At 39.7% G+C, this 21,238-nt stretch overlaps 1 protein-coding gene across 3 annotated transcripts in view; it reads right to left on the bottom strand.

Moving 5' to 3' along the window:
• Positions 1–2,629: 2,629 nt before the first annotated feature.
• The window catches only part of LOC307018128 (uncharacterized protein), a 37,475-nt gene continuing 18,866 nt past the window's right edge, over positions 2,630–21,238 (bottom strand). The window contains exons 2-5 of one of the 3 annotated variants that reach the window (XR_013802336.1): positions 9,827–9,880; positions 9,628–9,742; positions 9,360–9,515; positions 2,630–8,563 (exon numbers count right to left, since the gene is read on the bottom strand). Coding sequence is in view for 1 of the 3 variants with exons in the window: in XM_079648237.1 (XP_079504363.1) it covers positions 8,438–8,563; positions 9,360–9,515; positions 9,709–9,729 (303 nt within the window). In the remaining 2 variants the exon portion in view is untranslated. The remainder of the gene's footprint in view (positions 8,564–9,359; positions 9,516–9,627; positions 9,743–9,826; positions 9,881–21,238) is intronic. The other 2 variants (XM_079648237.1, XR_013802337.1) reach the window with 2 other exon arrangements.

Below are 21,238 nucleotides of genomic sequence, written 5' to 3'. Positions count from 1 at the left end.
TGTGAAATGTCTAAATGTTCAGGATTTTAATTTGACAAACACTTAGGCTGATGTTTGAATACCTGCCCAAACTAAGGACATTCCCATCAGCTGCAGTTTATTTAAAATGTGTTAATTAGCAAATGTTGTATATGGTAACAAACATCAAAACTGTATACACACTGTATTTTTTTTCTATTGGGAGGAAAAGCAGAACATGGTTTGTTTCTTAACCACTCGGCAAACACAAACACCCCACATTTTTTCTTCTGTTTGTTTGGTTCTTGTCAAACCCACTGCTGTAACATGCATATTTTATGTTGTGAAAATCTGATGGATTCTTACTGAAGATTAAACCACTGTGATGTGGATTTAATGGAAGAGAATGAATTGTTGGAATCCTTTAATCACCATGCCAATATTAATGGATCCCGCTGCTTAAGTCACTCACTACAACAGCTCTTCAGAAACAGCTCATTAAAAGAGCCCCTATCTTTATTCCATGATGGAGTTAAAGTGTGTCAGACTCAATTAATTTCTTCAATACGACACCTTGACTTGTTAGGAATGTAGTCTGAACCCTCAAAGTACATTCACATAGACATGTATCCATTTACACGCTTCAACACAGCTATGCGCTTGCACACGTATTGACAATTTCTCATGCACATCATTTGACAGGCATCTTCAGAAAAAACATTGAAACTTACAGTAGGTAAAGGTAGAGCCACACACAGGCTGCCAATCCTTATCGAGGAGACCGATATTTTGAGCTGTACCCGACATCATGCACTTAGCGCGTCACACAGATGTCACAGAGATGCTGCTCAGATTGCCAGACAGCGCAGTGGAGTATGAATGGCAGAGCCTGCAATGAACTCCTCCACTGCTACAGTCAGTGGACCGTCTCACGCCCCCACAACCCCAAAATGACTTACTGAGATAAGTGGCTTTCACAGGCCTTATACCTTACTGTGTGTGTATGTGTGTGTAGCTCCTCGGCTGGGGAGAGTCTATATCACAAGACTGGTAATATAAAAAAAATTCACATCGTTCATTTTGTACAAGTTGAAAAACAAGAGCAACACCACGTTATATCATGTTGGAAAAGCTACAGCTTAATTTGCGTGTGAGAGACAGCATAACTGAGAGGGAGATTGGAAATTAGTAAAGCCAAGGAACATTTTTCATCACTCCTAAGTGGCTTGAAGTTCTCTTAAGCACTTAAATTCGACACTGAAATCCATCTGTATTCAGATGAACCCATTAACGTATTCATGCTGTGGAGCTGCCACGAGGCTCTCTCATTTCCCTGGCATTTGCACGCCTCCTTCTTTAAAAAACTACTTCAAATGCTGATAAATGATTGCCCTGACAGTGCCAGACAAATCACTCTCAGACAACCCCGGTGCAGAAACAAGAAGATAACACTTATAATGCCGGATGCACAAATATTGCTAGATGCTAGGAAAAAACACTTCCTTCCCTGCCATGGCTCTTGGCATGCAGACAGGTGCGGTGACACTGTAATAGGAGCTAATGAAGCAGTCATCAGGGGAGATTATGTGCTGCCTAGATGTGGTGTAATATTGATGACAGAGGTGCAGGTACTGTAGCCACAACAACGCATCAGACCACCCATCACATCACACTGCCCCCGGAGGCTGGAAAAGACCAATTAATTAGTGACTGTTAGTTCGATGGCAATTAGATGCTTTTAAGCAGGTATCCACTCCACTCTATGCCTCTAGTTTCTAGCTCTCAGTGCCTCGATCCAGGAAAATTATTCAAGCTGCCCTTGAACGAGCTGCTCGAAAATATATAATGTAAGCATGGACGGAAATTCAAGAAAAGAGAACAGGGAGAGAGAAAGAAACTATGTTTGAGACATATGCAGTCCTAAAGGAAATGAGTGGTAGAAAAGGTAGAAAAATAGCAAAGATATTTAGTCATCCTTTGGCAGAGTGACAGTGGATATTAGGCTGTGGAAGTCTCTGTTGCATCACACAGAGAATAATGTGTTGCATAATATAATTAAATCCCACTGTTGCTGTCTTTGTTGTGGGTTGTAAAACTCATCCTGTGTTTATGTGAGTGATTATGGAACAGTGCCGTGTTGGCTTCCAAAAGCACAGACTATGAAGCTCTAACAGATTGTTTCTTTTCTCAACAGGATCTCAGACTTGTCCCATCTACCTCAACCAGATATTTGGTAAGGAACAAGAATTACATATTTCAAAAATACTAGGGAAGGTGTGGCTCAGTACTTTAAAAAATTTAAAATTTAAAAAAGACCAACTTCCCAAACAGTGTAATGCCAGGTTGCAGTTATATTACTCCCATTATTGTGCTTGACATCAGAAATACCTGTAAAGAAATGCAAAGCTACCCATTTTGATTGTTGAGAACACTGCTGTCAGAATAGACTCAAAATTCCGTACATTTTCACAGCACATTCTTCTTTTTCTTTATTCAATTATGTGTTGGCCTGACATGGGATTCGACCAATGCCCATCCCATGTTTTTGATTTATTTGAGAGTCAGTATAACAAACACAGTTATACTCAGACACATTTTAATGATAACGGGTGTATATACAGTATGTGTATATGAATGGTTGAAATTGTGTAAAGTGACTCCTGCAAACAGTTATATTGCTTTATTTCCAAATCAAAGAGAATGATGCCACATACAGTATAGACTTTTCTATCCATTCCCAGACAGGAGCAGAACAGAATACATAACGTTTATGTAAAATGTGTATAAAAAAGAAAATAAATCTAAATTACCATACAAAACCTTGTTTTGATATTTCTTTTTTTTACACTACTTTTGGACTCAGCCCATTCTGTAGAGATAAATGGATGAAACTCTTTATATCTTCTTGCCGTACAATATGCGCCTCTACTCCCAAGGGCAGTGAGGCTGAATTAAAAGTACATTTCCAACAGTGCAGAGGTAATACTGAAACAAACTACAATAACATAAAAAGTAATCTCACAAGCCCTCACATTGGGGACATTAGTGCAAATATACTATACATTCACATGACATAATTCACAACTGATTGCCTGCAATACTGCACTTCTTTCTCTCTCATCTCCAACATGTTAATATGAACCACATCTCTGTGTCTGGTCCTGCACCAGTGGCTGCTGCATGCTGCTGATGGTCTGGTGTCTGTCTGTGATGTCACAGACCTGTGTGTGAGTCTCCTCTCCTGTTGATGCAGTTTTCAGTTTGAGCTCCATTAGCCCAGCCTTCTATCCTCTGGTTGAGTCGGAGCATGAAGGACTTCATTAATCGTCCACAGAGGGCTCCCAGGTGCTGGGTTAACAGGAGGAGGTGAAACACAGGCTGCCTCTGGCACTGAGGGGAGATATGTGTCTCACAGCTGTCCAGAGAGCAAAGCCAGGGAAATAATGACTACAGAAGTCCACACAAAGTGAATATACATTTGATTAACGTTTGTAAGAACACCTGGTGCAGGACAGTACACTACATTAATGACAAAAGGTTTGAATTGGCGCAGATAGGCAACATTGAGTATTCATTTGATATCAGAGACAGAGAGGAAAATGGTCTTTACCCTGAAAGGCCTGCAGAAACTGTAACACAGGCTGCAGGATTTTGCATGCTAGCCTATTAAATATTAAGAGGACTTCACATTAGGCAGCTGAGCCTTTCTGAAGGTCATCTAAATCCTAAAAGTGCCTAGTTACTCAGTAAGAATTACAGTATAGTGCTAGTCTAAAAGTAACCATTTGGTTGAGTTGTCATTGTAGAATTGCAGGACAGTAGGGTGTGAGCTCAAATCAATCCCTAACCCAAGTAACTTGCTTGAGACTAAAAGGTTAAGACTTGAGATTCATTGAACGTGTGACTTATCCCACCTCTGCTGATCAGATTTACAGCTACTTTGTCATAAACATAAGTATTTGACAAAATAAGACCCAATGATGGCTATAAATAAAAAGCCAGTATGATAAAGTATCTCGAGATCCATTAATGTCTGTTAAAAATGTAATGGCAATCCTTCCAATACCCGGTGAGACATTTTAGTCTAAACCAAAGTGGTGGATTCAAAGATTGATATATTGCAATTGCTAGAGCCATGCCAGCAGAGTGAATAAAATGCCAGAGAAAGGGGTGATGCTTTTTCTATGTGGAATAGCTCTTTATATATAGAAACAAGATACATTTGAATTATTCCATTAACTTACATTGTTGGCATTGTTTTGAACTGGTCTGCTAAGATATTTACCTCTATTTTACCTTTTGAATTCTGAAACAGCATGTTTTATTAATGTAAAAAGTATACAGGAAAGGTGTTGGTTAAATAGCCTTGATAGTGAAAAGGTTAAAAGACTGGAAGAGGCAGATAAATTGAGAAAAATATACATTTATTGCTAGCATATTAACTGACAAAAACTGAATTAGTTAGCGAATGCCACAAAGGAAAACTAGCAGAATATTAAACCCTTCTGTTTTGATCTCAGGGCTACACCACATGCTGTTGCTTTATTAGATCTATCATAATCTGCTGTTATATTAAAAGCAGCTGAATGCAATTACCATAACAACAAGCATATGAATAAATAATGGGTTCATGTTTAGTGTTGAGTGTACATGGTTTACATGTATGTAATTACAAGTCACTTTTTATCCTGCAGGCAGCACACACACATGTTAGTGGTTATGAAGGCGCTTCCAAATGTCTGTGTGTTTAGCTACGAGTGTGCGTGTTTGTTGTGTTTGAGCTGAGTGCCATCCTGATGTATCTGGGCTGGCCACCTGTCTGAGCGGCTGACAGGGGCGGGTTCTAATCTGACAGGTAATCTGCCCAGCAGACACAGTGACAAACGACTCCCAGTGACACCCCCACCCCCCCCTCTGCTCTAAGGCCGAGACTGAATTAGTTACACGGCCAATCAGACCTCAGGTACACAAAACTAACACCTGATGGCGTAACTACAGAAAGCCTGTGTGCACTGTGCAGCCTATTTACTGTGTAGACAAATTACCTTCCTTATAATTAATCAAAGCAAGTAGATCCAATAATAAATTGTATGTTTGATTTATACTGCACGAGAGGGAGAGTAGAGAAGGAAAGAAAATATTCCCTTGAGACATTTGATGTAATCTCTAACTGGATATTTACAGGCAATATGTTTGTAAAAAGGGGCAGTTCAACAGAAGCTTGTTTAACCTTGGCGATTATCCTCTTCCAATCCATCTTAATAAGGGTCACTTCAGCTAGCTGTCCATGCTTTACTTATCCTAGTTTATAGCAAAACAATGATCTACTTTAGCTGTGTGTGACTGATGACTGAGACCTTAAGAAAACAAACAGCAAATCCTCGCAGCGCATGACTGAGTACCTGAGAACAGCCTTGCTGGGACTCCTTGGGGAGAAAAGGGAAGCTATCTCATGTAAAGCAAATTGAACAAGGGAGCTAGCGTATCTACATTTACTATGCAAAGGTAAATTGCCAAAGGGGCAAGCAAGCACTACTACAAGTTCATTTTCCCAATTATAAAGTGGCTCGCCAAAAAGAAACCTCATGCGAATGTTGGTTAAAAATTGCTTGAGGTAGCTTTTCAGTATTTTAAAGAAACTGCTAAATATTGTGGTTTTCCATGTGACCCCTGAGGGTAAAGCCAACATTTTGATTAATGACTAATATCTTGGCTGAGAATGTTCTATTATATGGACCACAACAGCCCTGCATATAATGAACAACATGTTAAAGAAATCCAATACTGCTAATGCTGTTTTTCTAATACAGCAACAACTATCAATAACTGGATTGCCACTTAATGTATGCTTACTACTCATCTCACTGTGTCAAATACAATACCATAATACACCTTCCAGTAAACAGTCTGCAGTCTGAAAAACACTTTAAGCTTGAGAAGCAAATGGTACGCTGATGAATTTGAGTGTGTGATTGCTTCAGTGCAAAGTGAAATGTCTTTCAAAATAATGTGAAATGAGCATCAACCAAGCACAGATTACATTTTGTTGAAAATATTTACACGCTACATTCTTCCTCCACAAGAGCATTAATAGCATGCACACACCATTTTCAGCTTACATATGGCAACTTAAGTATTACATTACATTACATTGCATTTAGCTGACGCTTTTATCCAAAGCGACTTACAATAAGTACATTCGACCAGGAAGATACAACCTTGAAGAAAACAGAATCATATAAGTACATCAGGTTTCATAGAGCCAAACATTTCAAGTGCTACTCAACTGGCTTTAGATGAGCCAGTCCTTTATTAGTATATAAGTGCTTTGTTAATAATTATATCGCTCGAAAGAGATGAGTTTTCAGTCTGCACTGGAGGAAGATGTGACTTTGGTTTGCTGTAGGTGCTTTTAGTTGTGCAAAGCATATCAGCCAGCCAGCCACTCATCCAAGGCCCTTTTTTTTTAACACTGTCCCGGAAAATGATTTAAACTGTCCTGGAATCAGTGTGAACCTTCAAAAACTCTCTTTAGCCGCATTCACACCAAGTACTTAGCCGGTACTTGTTCCCCCCGAACTCTTTAGTCCCTCGAACTCTTTTAGTAGATCGCGTCCCTGAGGTAGGACTAGGCCAATGAAGCCGCTGACCTCACTTCTTCTTCTTCTTCTTCTTCTGCTTTGGGTTCACAACACTTTTCTGAGTTTTATGGGGCGTGGTTTGCAATTCGCCCAGCCAATCAGAAATTGTTAGTGTGGCCGACACACCCACAAACCAGCGCCATATAGAGAGACTGTCTATATGTATATCTATATTCTATCTATATGGCGCTGCCACGAACCATTTCCTCCTCAGGAAAGTACTACCTCTCTAGCAGGGACTATCTGGGGGTGAAAAGGTTTGCGCAAACTAGGGACTAGTTCCAGATCCTTTTTGGTGTGAAACCAAATCTCCCCCCCCAATCAGCCTAGTTCAGGGGGAAAAGTACTCCGGTGTGAAAGCGCCTTTTGATCTCTTTGTCACCCAATAAATATTATTAGGAAATCAAATATTGTGTTTATATTCAAATATTTGCTTTAAAAACAATCTTGGCTAACCATCTTCACTGTTGCATCGTCTCCCCCGCCTCAACTCCACCAAGACTGGAAATGTCCACTGCCTTTTGGTGTTTTAAAAAATGTATAGCTAGACTTAACAATTCACTTGTGCATTCCCTTTATGCCTAAAAGCCTGAGTTATAAGACCAGAAAACAGCATCCATGTAACAACTGCATGATGTTTTTGCAGTTGGTGGGAATCAGTCATACAAACAGAAACAGCGCAGAGAAATAAAACATAAAAAGCCATTTGTATTTGTCAGAATAAATACAATCGAACACGTAACAGAGCTGTTGTGCAGCAGAAAGAATGGAAGACCACATTCTCTATTGTCATGCCTCCTCCTGCTACTGTACACTCAAAAAACGAATTAAGCCAAAAGCGTTGACTTTAAGTAATTTAATTAGATGTACATTCTCCATTCAATTTGATCATGTATGTTTAATGTAAACTCACATTCAATGCTATGTTTTTCCATTACGTTGACTTAGTGTGAAATAATTAAGTAACTTTTAGATCAGAGTAATAGAGTTAATGCCAACTTTTACATAAAGTTTATGTATTGATTCAATTAGATAATGTTACGTTAAAGGTCCCATGTCATGCTTTTCCGGTTATTACCAGTCTATGGTTATTACCCGTCCCCTTGTGTGTTATGAAGGTTTGTATGCATATAAACGGTCTGCGGAGTCAAAAACCCTCAAAGTACACCCTGTAGGGAGTAAAACTCTAACACAGAAAATACCTCCCCAAAACGCCTCGTTGGAGATTTCTCATTTTCCATTGTTTACTTCCTGGGCATTCTGACGTGGGGATACCCAGAGGCCACACCCTCTGCCAGCCTTTCACGAAACAAAGCTTCACAAAGCTTTCAGCGATTCATGCCGGACATGTACAGCGTAGGGCACTGAAGAACGATGCTGTTCCTACTTTGTTTGGACCAGCGGGATATTCAGGTACACAACCTGTAAGTATTCATTGTTGTTTGTGTATTTATGATGTTTAAAACAAACAAGGTATCTACCATGACTGTTTAAATGGGTAAACGTTCTTACCTTTATATATACAGTCTATGGTTTTTACCATAGGGTTTTTACCCATGCAGCTGCGAGCAGCAACGAGCCTCTCACGTCGCGACAAATCAGAGCACACTGGGCTCACAGGGGGGCAGGAGCTCCAACAAGCCGTGTAGGAAAGAGAGTGAATACCGATGAATACACATACTTTACAGAGATGCTGTATGAGAAACCAATGTGAGTTTGGAAAATTGCACAGTATAAATCTATTTTAGTATACCTCAACAATGGAATTATAATCAGTAGAAATGGCCATGACATGGGATCTTTAAGCCATTATACACTTGACACATTCTTATGTACCTTTAATACATAAATGTTACAGTCAAATGAATTCCCAGATACTCCTTGATGAGAGTGTTGCTGTCCTCATCCAGGTAGGCACACAGACTTTTCAGGACACAGTCTCTTTTCAGCTCGATGTCCTCACTCTATAAAAACATGGCATATTCAATATTTCAAAAGGACATTACATTTTTACCAAGACTTTGCACAAAAAATTATTGCACAAGTATATTAGTTATTGTTGATATAAAAAACCTGCAAGAAGAAGGTTGACATATGTATGTCTGATCAAAATACATGTGCTATAAACTCTAATGTACTTTTTAATATCAGAATGTTGCTACATTTATTCATATCATATACAAAGCGCTTGGTATGTGTGAACTGTGTTTGAGAGTCATAAAAGCATTAATGTAAATTCTAATGTAACGATTAGTCAAAGCGCAGCACACCATTTAAAGGGTATTGAAAAGATCAAGCCTTTGGATAAAAACAAACCACGCATGTACAGCATTGAATGTGTAGCTATGTGAACACATTCAAATTGACCATGTGTGCTGAAATAAATACATGATTGGGATTTATTATGTGAAATCAATATTTTGCTTGCATTAGAAATATTTTCAATCAAAGAATACTTGGGACAGCTTTCTCTCTACATTGAGTTTCCCTTTATTAATAGGACATAAACAATATTACTTGATTGTGTTCAATTTCTAAAACTATCATCTCAAGAAAACCTGCATGTTGTGGTAAAAATAAGGACGACTTTTAACATGAGCTGCACCTCAGATTGCTCTTCATTGGTGGTGTGACAGTGCTAACATGAACTATACAAAATAAATCTATATTTTCAAGGATTTTGTTAAACCTGTTAAATCCAGTGTTGGATAGAAAAAAGATGCTCATATGGCGTAATAATTTAATACACTATGCACTTACCCTAGCTGTCGACACCATGAGAAGCCGGATCTTCCTTCCAGCATCCCCTCCTCGATTGCGGAAGACCTTCAGTAGGTTAAGCGAGTGCCTGTCAAGCTCTGCCAGGAACTTGGCTTGGAGTGGTAAAGTAGTCATTTGCATGAATTCTGCATTAATCTGAAACAAACAATAAAATAAACGTCACGTTCTTCAATTACACTTGCACAAAAAAGTGTGAGCAAGTTCTACATCAGCAGAGCATTATTAATATCAAAATATAATTATTTACAATACTCGCTTCATGTTCTTCATGTTGTAATTTGCCATGTTTAAGCAGCTCGTATCTACTTGCAACAGACTTTCCACACACCTTACACTGCCACACGCCCATTCACATATTACACCTAAAAAAAAGACAAGTTTCAAAAACTTCTCAATGCTATCTAGTATAAGAAATGAAATGATTGCATCATGTTCAAATTACTTACCTATATAGAGAGGTTGCCTATCCACAATGTTGATTTAGCTCCTAGATCTTGTATCTGAAATTTATGACAAAAATAGCACAAGGTTAGTTTCCAAAGGTGAGGAATAAGCTAACCTTTATTGGTTAAGGATGCAGCCTGAGCAGCAGTTGGCAGCTATATTTTTTATCCCACCTGCACACCTAAAAATATCACCAATGGCCAAATCATTCACAAAGTTGTGTTACACATAGGTTTAACAATGACAGTACTCTGTTGCACCAGCTGTACTGTATTTAAGTTATCTCTCAAATAATCACTAAATAAATGCTAAAATGAATGCTCAAATAACTACAAGGGGAAATAAGGAAATAATTAATAGTATTAATAATTGCAGGAGTAAATTATGGAAGCCTGTTTGCGCCACAGGAAAAAAGAAAAAGAAATCCTGTAAGTCAATATATTGACTTACTATCTCAATATATTGACTTACTATCTCAATATAGTGACTTAGCTATCTCAATATATTGACTTAGCTATCTCAATATTTTGAGTTATATATATATTTTTTTATTGAAACAATTATGTCAAATACAGAATAAGGCACATAGACGTCAATGTTCATCATATAAGCGGTACAACTTCATATTAAGGTACACAAATTCACCATCAACTAGTTGTTAATTAACATGCATATTAGCAGTATATTGGCTCTTTATTAGTCTTTATAAAACACTTATTAATGTCTTATTCTACATGACCAGATTATACAAGTAATATGCCATTAGTTGAGAGTTTTTCCTCAATAACCCTCTAATACCAATACAAAGGAGGATGCCTCATCAATACCAGACTTCCAGGACAGACCATTTAATAATATACTCCATAATTGGACTTAAAATAAAAGGTCATCCATAAAAAAAAAAAAATCGAACTTAGATGCCGCAAAAGCATCAGGACCGGGTGGCATCTATCCCAGGATTCTCAAAGAATTGTGTGACAAACTTTTAAAAATTGCTTGATGAAGGTGTGGTACCACAGCCTTGGAAAGATGGTCATGTAAGTCCTATATTCAAAAAAGGTGACCAAAGCAATCATGGAAACTCCTTGAATCCTTAGTGTGTGATGCCGTCATAGAACATCTTGACTCAAACAACCTATTATCAGACCGCCAACACGGCTTCGTCCAGGACAGATCCTGTTCAACCCAGCTCCTGGCCTGCCTTTACATATGGTCTCGTACCCTTGACGAAAGAGGAAGTCTCGATGCCATTTATTTGGATTTCCAGAAAGCATTTGATACTGTACCTCACAAAAGATTACTGAAGAAGCTCTATGGGTATGGTATCCGTGGAGACATATCAATGTTTATTTATTTATATAACATACTCACTTGGATCTCAGACTTTCTCAAAAACAGGCGACAGAGAGTCTTTATTAATGGGAAACCATCTGGATGGTGCCCAGTTCTCAGTGGAATTCCACAAGGTAGTATCCTGGGTCCTGTACTGTGTGTCGTCTATATCAACGACCTACCCGATAATGTGAGCTCCATGGTCCAGATGTTTGCAGATGATACTAAAGTTTTCAATGTAATTAAGTGTAAGGAGGATGCAGAAAAACAGCTAACAAAGCAAATGGTATCCTAGCAATGATCTGCAGATCATACACTTATTTGGACTCTGACGTAGTATGTAGTTTATACACCTCTCTTGTACGGCCACTTCTCGAGTATGGGAATGTCGCCTGGTCCCCCATGTACAAAAGGATGCTGAGCTCATCGAGAAAATACAGAGAAGGGCAACGAAGCTGGTTCCAGAACTAAATGACCTACCATATAAAGAACGACTGCAAAGTCTTAAGATCCCGAGTATGTTCCGGTGAGGGCAGCCCCATATAGAGATGGAGTTTTGTTGAGCTCCTCATGAGAACGACTAATGTCAGAATACTGCTCTTTTAAAACCACTTGAACGGACTCCAAGCGACTTAATACACAAGTTATATCCATAGCCAGACGATTGCTAAATAAATATGCCAAAAAATCGCCAGGGAAACAACAAGTTGGGGCCGGCGGCGGAGGCTAGCGCTAATGCTAACCTGGCAGACGACGCAGACATCAACGACCAACACGTGGTACTTAACGCTATTGCGTCTCTTAAACAGGACCTGGTGGCGAAAATTGAAGAAAACGCCATCGCCCAATCGGCGGAACTCAAAATACAGACTACCCAGATTCGGGCGGAATTACGAAGTGTGGTGGAACAAGTCAACAAAAGAATTGAAGTAACTGAGGGCCGAGTATCTGAGCTGGAGGCTGAGGTTAGCAACCACTCGGATTCAATCACCTGCATGACATCAGCTGTTATTGATATGAAAAAAGAACTGGCCACACTGAGGGACCGTTGCGAGGATTTGGAGGCAAGATCACGTCGCTGTAATATCCGCATTATAGGAGTGAAGGAAGGACGGGAGCATGGGAAGCACCCATCTCAGTTTGTGGCTGATATGCTAAAAGTTTCCCTTGGTCTCGACAAGCCCCCGACCCTGGACCGGGCGCACCGCGCTCTCCGCAGCAGAGCGACACAAGACGGGCTCCCACCGCGGGCTTTTATTGTGAAATTCCACTATCTCTCCGAAAAAGAATCGCTGCTAAAGAAAGCAATAGAGATGAAATCAGTGACTACCCCCGACGGTGACTAGATCCGGCTGCAGCCGGACTTTACTCAGGCGGTGAGTAAACAGCGGGCAGCCATTAACGAGGTGAGAGGGCTGCTGCGGAGCTGCGAGGGAGTGCGCTACGGCCTGAAATACCCAGCCATACTGATGATCACAACATCGGCGGGCCACGAGGCAAGTTTCAGCGATCCAAAACTGGCAAAGGAGTTCGTTCTTAACAAGGTGGTGCGCAAGGCTTCATAATGGACATGTTTTGGTGAGTATTGGCCAAGGGCTAAAATTCCAGCTCCATATGCTGTTGATGGAGACGAGAAACAACTCGGCCGGACAATATATATGTGGTTATGTTTGGGAGATATATATATATATATATATATATTTTTTTTTTTTTCTCCATATCTAAAATTCTCAGGATTTCCCATTTGATAACGTATCTTTTTTCTGTATTGTTCTTGCTGGGAAAAGATTTGAGGCACGCCCAGGGACAATAATATCATTGTGTAACCATATGGGACATTAACGTTTTATTTTATTGAGCCATAACATGTTCAGGGCTGTTACATTACCTAGCCGATATTTCAAACTAGGATGTCGCTATATTCAGCATTGCCTGGTCAGCTGAAGAGAAGGAGCTATATTGAGTTAATTGTTCAGTTCTCATGGGGGGCTCGCATGGTAAGCAGTTTAGGAGAAGAGATTTACTGGAAGTGCAAGCAGTCTCCATGCGGGAGACAAGTATAACGTTTGTCGTGTTGTCATTGTGTTTTATGTTTGTGAAAATGTATGTGTATAAGTGCTCATCCTCCCCTTCCCACCCTTTTTTGTTTTGTTTTTGTTTGTTTTTGTTTTTTGGCTACAACCCTTTTACCAAACTCAGGGACTCCCCAATGCAGTATCATAATTTGAAGGACCATATCGATGGCTTCTGTAGATAAAGCTATAGGCAGGGCGGACACCATGGTGGTGAGTTGGAATGTAAGGGGATTGAATCACCCGGTTAAGCGAAGCAAGGTGTTTTCTCATCTAAACAAATTAAAAACTGAAATAGCATATTTACAGGAAACTTATTTATTAAATAAAGACCAGCTAATGCTTCAAATAGCAGGATTTACACAGGTTTTCCACTCCGATTTTAATAGCAAGAGCAGGGGGGTAGCTATTCTCCTGCACAGAGATGTGCAGTTTGAAGAGTCAAAATCCATAAGAGACAAAAATGGTCGTTACATAATTATTCAAGGTAAACTGTTCAATAAGCCAGTAGTGCTTGCGAATGTGTATGCCCCAAATTGGGATGACGTTGATTTCTTCAGGAATCTTTTCTCACTGTTGCCAGGCCTAGACTCGCATGAATTAATATTAGGGGGGCACCTAAATTGTGTCCTAGACTCTGTGCTAGATCGTTCTGGCAGTAAGGTCACCACACCTAATAAATCCGCAAGCTGCATAAATACATTCATTCAAGCCTACGGAGTGATTGACCCCTGGAGATTTAAATACCCGACTTCAAAACAGTTCTCTTTTTTCTTCCCAGTACACCAAACCTACTCTAGAATTGATTGTTTTTTAATAGACCAAAAATTATTGCCCATAACTACACAGGTGGAATACAACAGTATAGTCATATCAGACCATTGCCCAGTACTTTTGAAGCTCCATTTTCCGGAAAATACACTCCGTCAACGTGTACACTGTATGGCGCCTTAATCCTAGGCTGCTTGCGGAAAAAAACTTTGTTGACTTTATAAATACACAAATTGATTTCTTTCTCGAAACCAATGAGTCCCCAGAAATAAGTTATTTCACACTATGGGAAACCATGAAAGCATATGTAAGGGGGCAAGTGATATCTTACAACGCTGGTGAAAATAAAAGGAAATTCAAACGAGCAACAGAATTGATTGATAGGATTAAAGTGATTGACCGATTACATTCAGTATCGCATTCGGAGAATCTTTACAAGGAGAGAATTTCGCTTCAGACAGAATTTGATTCTCTGTCCAATGGGGATGTTGTAGATCTTCACTTAAAATCACGCTTCAATTTCTACGAACATGGGGAGCATGCCAGCAAGCTTTTGTGCCATCAACTTAAACAGTCAGCAACAGCAGGTTTTATATCTGCAATAAAAGATGAGGAAGGTAATATTTTCACAGACCAAAAAAACATTAATGCCCAGTTCCAGTCTTTCTATGAGAATCTGTACACCTCGGGGGCAAGTAGCAAGGAATTAGTAGATTACTTCTTTAGTCAAATTGAAATGCCCTCCTTGGATGAATCAGACAAATCTGGACTGGAGAGAAATATAACTTTAACAGAGATTGACAACGCAATTAAAAAAATGAAGCCTGGAAAAGCACCAGGCCCTGATGGTTATCCAAGTGAATTTTTTAAGAAGTTTGCCCCTAAACTACTGCCGCTATTAGTAAAGGTATTCGAGGAGGTCCTGGTTAGGAAGGCTCTTCCCCCAACGATGACGCAGGCCTCTATCTGACTATTACTCAAAAATAATAAAGATCCGTTGTTGTGTGAATCATATCGCCCGATTAGTCTTTTACGTTGCGACTATAAAATTCTAACCAAGGTCCTAGCAGGGAGGCTTGAGAAAATTATGCCTAAATTGATACATCCAGATCAGACTGGTTTCATTGTGGGTAGACAACTTTCAAGCAACCTCCGCCGTGTGTTCAATGTTATCTACCAGCCCAACAATGTCAAACCTGAACTTATTATATCCTTGGATGCACAGAAGGCGTTTGATAGGATTGAATACAATTACTTGTTCACTGCGCTCGAGAAGTTTGGCTTCGGCCCTACGAAGATCGGCTGATCAAGATCCTTTATACAGCGCCTAAAGCTTCAATTCAAACTAATGGGATAATGTCTCATTATTTCCCACTTTTCCGTGGGACACCACAGGGTTGTCCACTGAGCCCCCAGATATTCGATATTGCTATAGAGCCCCTGGCAATACTGTTAAGAGAGACCGCTAGTCTAACTGGAGTGCAAAGGGGGGGAGAATTGCATAAGTTGTCGCTCTATGCGGATGATCTTCTTCTTTTTCTTTCGGATCCCCATGCCACTATACCTATTGCCTTGGAACTTATCGCCGAGTTTGGCCGGGTGTCAGGATATAAACTGAACCGGAGTAAAAGTGTTCTATTGATAAAGCACGTCAAATGTCATATCAGAATTTCCCTTTCACTGTGTGTGAGGACAGCTTGACATACCTAGGTGTCTGTGTCACTTACAAATACAAAGATCTGATGGACAATAATTTTAAAATAGTGCTTGATAAGGCTAAACTGGACATGGAGAGATGGTCGACTCTCCCCCTGTCACTAGCTGGCAGGGTTAATTCTGTTAAAATGACGATCATGCCCAGGTTCTTATTTCTGTTTCAGGCAATCCCAATCTTCCCTAAATCCTTCTTTAGGGAATTAAATAAATGCACTTCCACTTTCATTTGGAATAAAACTGTACCTCGAATTAGGAAGGAGTATTTGGAAAGGCCAAAGGGGGAGGGTGGTTTGTCCTTAACCAATTATTTGTATTATTATTGTGCTGCCAACATCCACAAGCTGATGTTTTGGGTTGATGTGACGGACGAATCCCCAGTTTGGTCTGTAATGGAGCAGCATTCAAGTAATCCAGTGTCACTTTGCTCTTTAATTTGCGCTCCACTACCCTTGAGTAAAAACTACTGGACGAATAACCCAGTCATCCAAGGCTCTCTAAAGATATGGACTCAGTTTAGAATTCATTTCAAACACAAACAGGCACTTGTTGCTTCCCCAATTCTGGCAAATGTACATTTTTCTCCATCTCTCACTGATCCATCTTTTCGGTTATGGCGTGGGAGAGGGATTAAGTGTGTTAAAGATCTTTTTAAAAATGGACACTTTATATCTTTTGAGCAGTTAAAGAAGGATTTCAATATCCCGCAGTCATGTTTCTTCAGATATTTGCAGATACGTAGTTATGTCAGGACCCACTTCTCTCTAGCAGCCCCACAGAGTACCTGAATTGATGACTGTTTAAATATGGATCCCTGTGACAGGGGTCTGGTGTCTGTATTATATGACAATATTCAGAGGGTCGCCGCTCCGTCGCTTAATCACTTAATGAGGCAATGGGAGGAAGAGCTGGGAATAACTATATCAGATACTATTTGGCAGGCAGCAATTCGGTTTGTCCACTCATCTTCAATGTGCATTAGACATGGGCTGCTACAATTAAAGGTTTTGCATAGGTTACATCTATCTGCAAGTAAACTGGCCAGATTTTACCCAGGTCTAGACCCAACCTGCATCAGGTGCAGTCGGGACCCGGCCAGCCTAAGTCACATGTTTTGGCTCTGTCCAAAACTGGCCCCTTTTTGGACTGGTATATTTAAAACCTTTTCGTACATGTGTAACACGGCGGTGGATGCTAACCCATTGACGGCATTATTTGGCGTGGTCACACAGGATACACGAATAACAACTGATCAGGCTGAGGCTGTGGCATTCTCTACCCTACTTGCTAGGCGTGCTGCTGTTTGTTATTTGTGGAAAATCAATAAAAATATTTGAATAATAATAAGATCCCGAGTATTTATTATAGAAGGGCGAGGGGTGATATGATCAAAGCTTTTAACATTTCCACAACATCTACAAAACATCATGCCCACTACAACGGGATTATAACACCAGGATTCGTGGACACTGCCTCAAGTTGAAGAAACAGTACTCAAGACTGGCTATCCGCTACAACTTTTTCAGCCTGCATGTGGTTGACTTGTGGAATGATCTGCCAGAAAGCGTTGTCGCATCCAAGATTGTTAACTGTCTCAAATCCCGCCTCGACCATTATTGGTCAAACATCACCTTCACTTTGGACTATGTGACTGTTGCCAGCATCCATAGTATATAAAGAACAGTGATCTACTATTTATGAGCGACTAAAAGGCCCTAGGCCTACTATAGCCGTATCCTATTGATTGATTGATTGATTGTATTATTGATTGATTGATTGATTGATTGATTGATTGATTGATTAGGAAATATGAGCCTGTTACAGCAGCTAGGCCTCCCCATTCCTTCAATCTCCCAAGCTTTGCAAATGCTCCCGTTTCCAGAGTGTATTGCTCTGCCATTCTCTCAATACAGAAAAGGCCCAAGCTCAGTTTGGTTACTATCTAATCAAATGTAGCAATGCTGCCTGGGCTGTATAAGCAGCTGTTATTATAGCACTCCCTAGTGTTATAGGCGTTTGGCAGGATCAGCCCAGTCTTCTGAAGAAGGAGCCTTAAATATTCTTTCCTACTCTATTGCCTTTTTGAGATTGGTTATTTTCATTTACATATATGGGTGAGAATATGCAAGCAAATGAGGCAGGGAAATTATAAGAGAGGGAAGCCAAAGTGGTTCCAGGTGGTGCACTGTGATTTTAACAGGGGTGGAATAATTGGATCTATTATGAAATCATAAAAGATTCATTATAGCCGCTATGCAGGAAATGGGATGAGAGCGAGGCTGTTTGTTCTGCGCAGTATGGATGTGCAAATCAGGCGGCTCAGACAGGAGGGTGTGGAAGCCATTGCTGAGTTGCTGAGTGACAGTTAATTTTGAGGGGGGCTATGGAATAAATCATAACTCTCTTGTTGGCATTATGTTTTTTTGCTATTTATTATGCTATCTTAACATTTTATGGCTATTTAATTCATTGTATCTGATGGTAAAAGTCACATATAATAGAATAGTTGTCAAACCAAACAGTCAACATGAGCAGTGCTGGATTGGACCATGTCTGGGCTCTTCTGTATTGGGTATCAGCATGTTTACCAGATGGACAGGTTCCTCTCATCATTAAAAGGAAGAGAAGAAAGAAATTAGGAAGAAAAGCTAGCATCCCAGGCTTGGGAGGCTTTTTTGTTCAAATGATAAGAGATACATTTAATACAGCAACATCTTAGCGCCATTTCCACACCCAATATGATCTGCATGGGTGACTGCTGGTGCAGGGGAGTTAATGGGGGCCTACTCAATGTGAGGTCAGTGGTCTGATCCCTGCCCCCTGTAATCAGGATATCAAAGTGTCCTTTTGCAAGATATTTAACCCCAATTGGCCCCAGCTTTGGTTACAAGCCTCCAGTAAATAACACATAATGTAATGTGCGTCTATTTGCTTAAAAATGATTGGTTCGATTCATTTTAACTTCTTTCATATCAATGTGCCAGTTGCTGAATATACACTACTGAAAGATTGGGCTAATATATAAATATCCAGCATCTGTGGATTGTGAAGAATTTATGAAATCTAATTAAATCTTGTCTGTTTAATAGGCATAGAGTATGTTCATCATTAGGAGACTCATCACATATTAATGATCAACCTAATTGTGTGTCTTCCTTCCAGCTTTGGTCTAAAAAAAGCTTTATGAAGAGATTAAACGACACTGCTTTAATCCGTACAGTATGTAATGGTTTGCATATTGTAATGACTGTTGTTATTATGGAGTACTGTTGCTTTAGGCGCTGTGAATTAAGCGCTGCCTTGTTCCTGCTGACTGCTGCACTGAGCCCCCCGGGAGCTGCTTTTCTGAATCAGCAAGTACTGTCAGACAGAAAAACAACATGGAAACAGTTAAATACATGCTATGAAATAAATATCCTTACCTTTACTGTATTTGTATAAGCTATATATGTGGTAAGAGAATGTCTTTGAAGCTCTTAATTAACTATCATGTCACTCCTCTCATCTTAGGTCATTATTTTGAACATGTACATTGTAGTCTTCTGTAAAGACAAAATGCAACACTCTTCATTGTTATGCTCACAGTATTAAATATGACAACAGGCCTATAGCTGTGCTCTCACCGTGAAACAAACAAATGGTTACGAATAAAGCTGCTGATCCCTGCAGAGTTGGGTGGTGATGTGGGATATTGTTCATGTGCAACAACCTTTACATCTGAATGAGCTGAACACATACAGGGGGGCCCCATTCTCCCCTGTGGCTCATTGATTTCCCAGGATCCCTTGAGCTATGCTGCATTCAAAGTGCTTAAATATGGTGATGAATTATACAACAGCAACAACCTTCTTTCTGTAATCTCATCACTGTGTGCATATTGGAGGGTTATTTTTTTATTTTGCCTATATTTGAGCGTGTATATTTCTAAAGTACTGTGAAATTATGTGTTCAATTAGAAAGCAAAACAAGTTTCAATATAGTAAAAACAATTCACGAAATTGATTGGTTGATTTCACATTGATTCACAAATGTGCATCTCACTTTGTGTTATGCTCCATAAAAATGTTTTAAATAAAATCACTTTGACACATCGTAATTCGTAGCTACTTTGTATGCAATTGCGCCGTCTCTAAAAATCTGGGCATGCATTTGTAGATTTAAAAAAAAAAATGTGTATGATGCTTTGCCACATTCTAAGTGTGACTATTAGATAATGTAGTATAATATCATGTTAAACCCTCTTAACAACGTCCATGCTATGACCTGTATCATGAATACAATCAGACAAACAAGGAAAGCAACTCTCTTAAAGGTCCCCTATTATACTGTTTTTCATCAATATATTATAGGTCTCAGATATATACAAAACATGCCTCTGAAGTGTTTGGCTCGAAATTAGATCGTGTATTGTAGCATCCCATAATCCCCTCTGTTTCAGCACTGTTTCAAAAATGCTGATTCTCAGTTTTTACTTTAGATGAAAATAAGGAGCCCCTCTGCGAGATATTTGGTTAAAAAGAACACAATGGTGCTCTAGGAGGAGATTCAGGTGATACGGTGGGGGTGTTACCTTGGTTGGTTATTGGCTAATGGTTACAGAAGCCAAAAAAACGTTATGACATCATAAAGTGGCCAAAATCTGATCAGCCCATTTTCAGCAGGTTTTTATATGAATGGATCAGGACAAAAAGGGAGCAAATCTTTTTTCCTGAAAGTTTCAGAATCTCTTAACAAAGAGGGGACACATGTTTATGTATAAAAGACATGAAAAAGTGGATTTTGCATAATAGGTGACCTTTAATGTATGTGGAAATCTGTGATTGCAGTGTGAAGTTCCTGTGGACTTGATCTGATTGCCACCACTATGATACAGCAGGATGGGGTCTGTCAAACTGAAGCCGGAGAAAATCTCCATGCCGTATGTTTGCAAAACTTCCCTCAGTGTGAAGTTAGAAGACATGACACCTGTTGGTATTCCCATACATAATACAGCACACAAAGCATTTAACATATGAAAGAAACAGCTGTTCACAGACATGTATATGAATCTTTTTCATTTAGTGGATGTTGATGTTGGCACGCTGCTATGTATGAGACGGTAGGTGGAATCCCTCCAGCTCTGGGACCATGTACATGTACTGTTGTTGTATCTGAATGATATTCACACAACATTTGTTCTCTTGCTATTATTGCATGAGTTGTTGGACAGTACATAAACCTTTAGCTCCAGTTCGCTGGCATGCTGCATGATTTTACAGCCTAATGTAAACTATAACTTTGATGTGGCAGTGGTAGGATAAATAATGCATTTCATGAATGAATGCGCAGGGGATTGCGAAAGGTCAGGGAGAGTTTACACAGCAATATGTGGCAGATGGAGGGCAAAAAGCATGAGTGAATAATTTAAAAGGGGAACTGACAGTGTAGTGACAGAAGGACAATTCAGAATTAATCCAGTTTACTAACCTCGTCTGCCAGCATATCTCACACGTCTTCAAGGACCCATGAGTAAAACACAATTTGATT

This window comes from Notothenia rossii (genome assembly GCF_949606895.1).
Source record: "Notothenia rossii genome assembly, chromosome: 9".
Lineage (NCBI taxonomy): Eukaryota > Metazoa > Chordata > Actinopteri > Perciformes > Nototheniidae > Notothenia > Notothenia rossii.
This window is presented reverse-complemented; position numbering and strand designations above follow the sequence as displayed.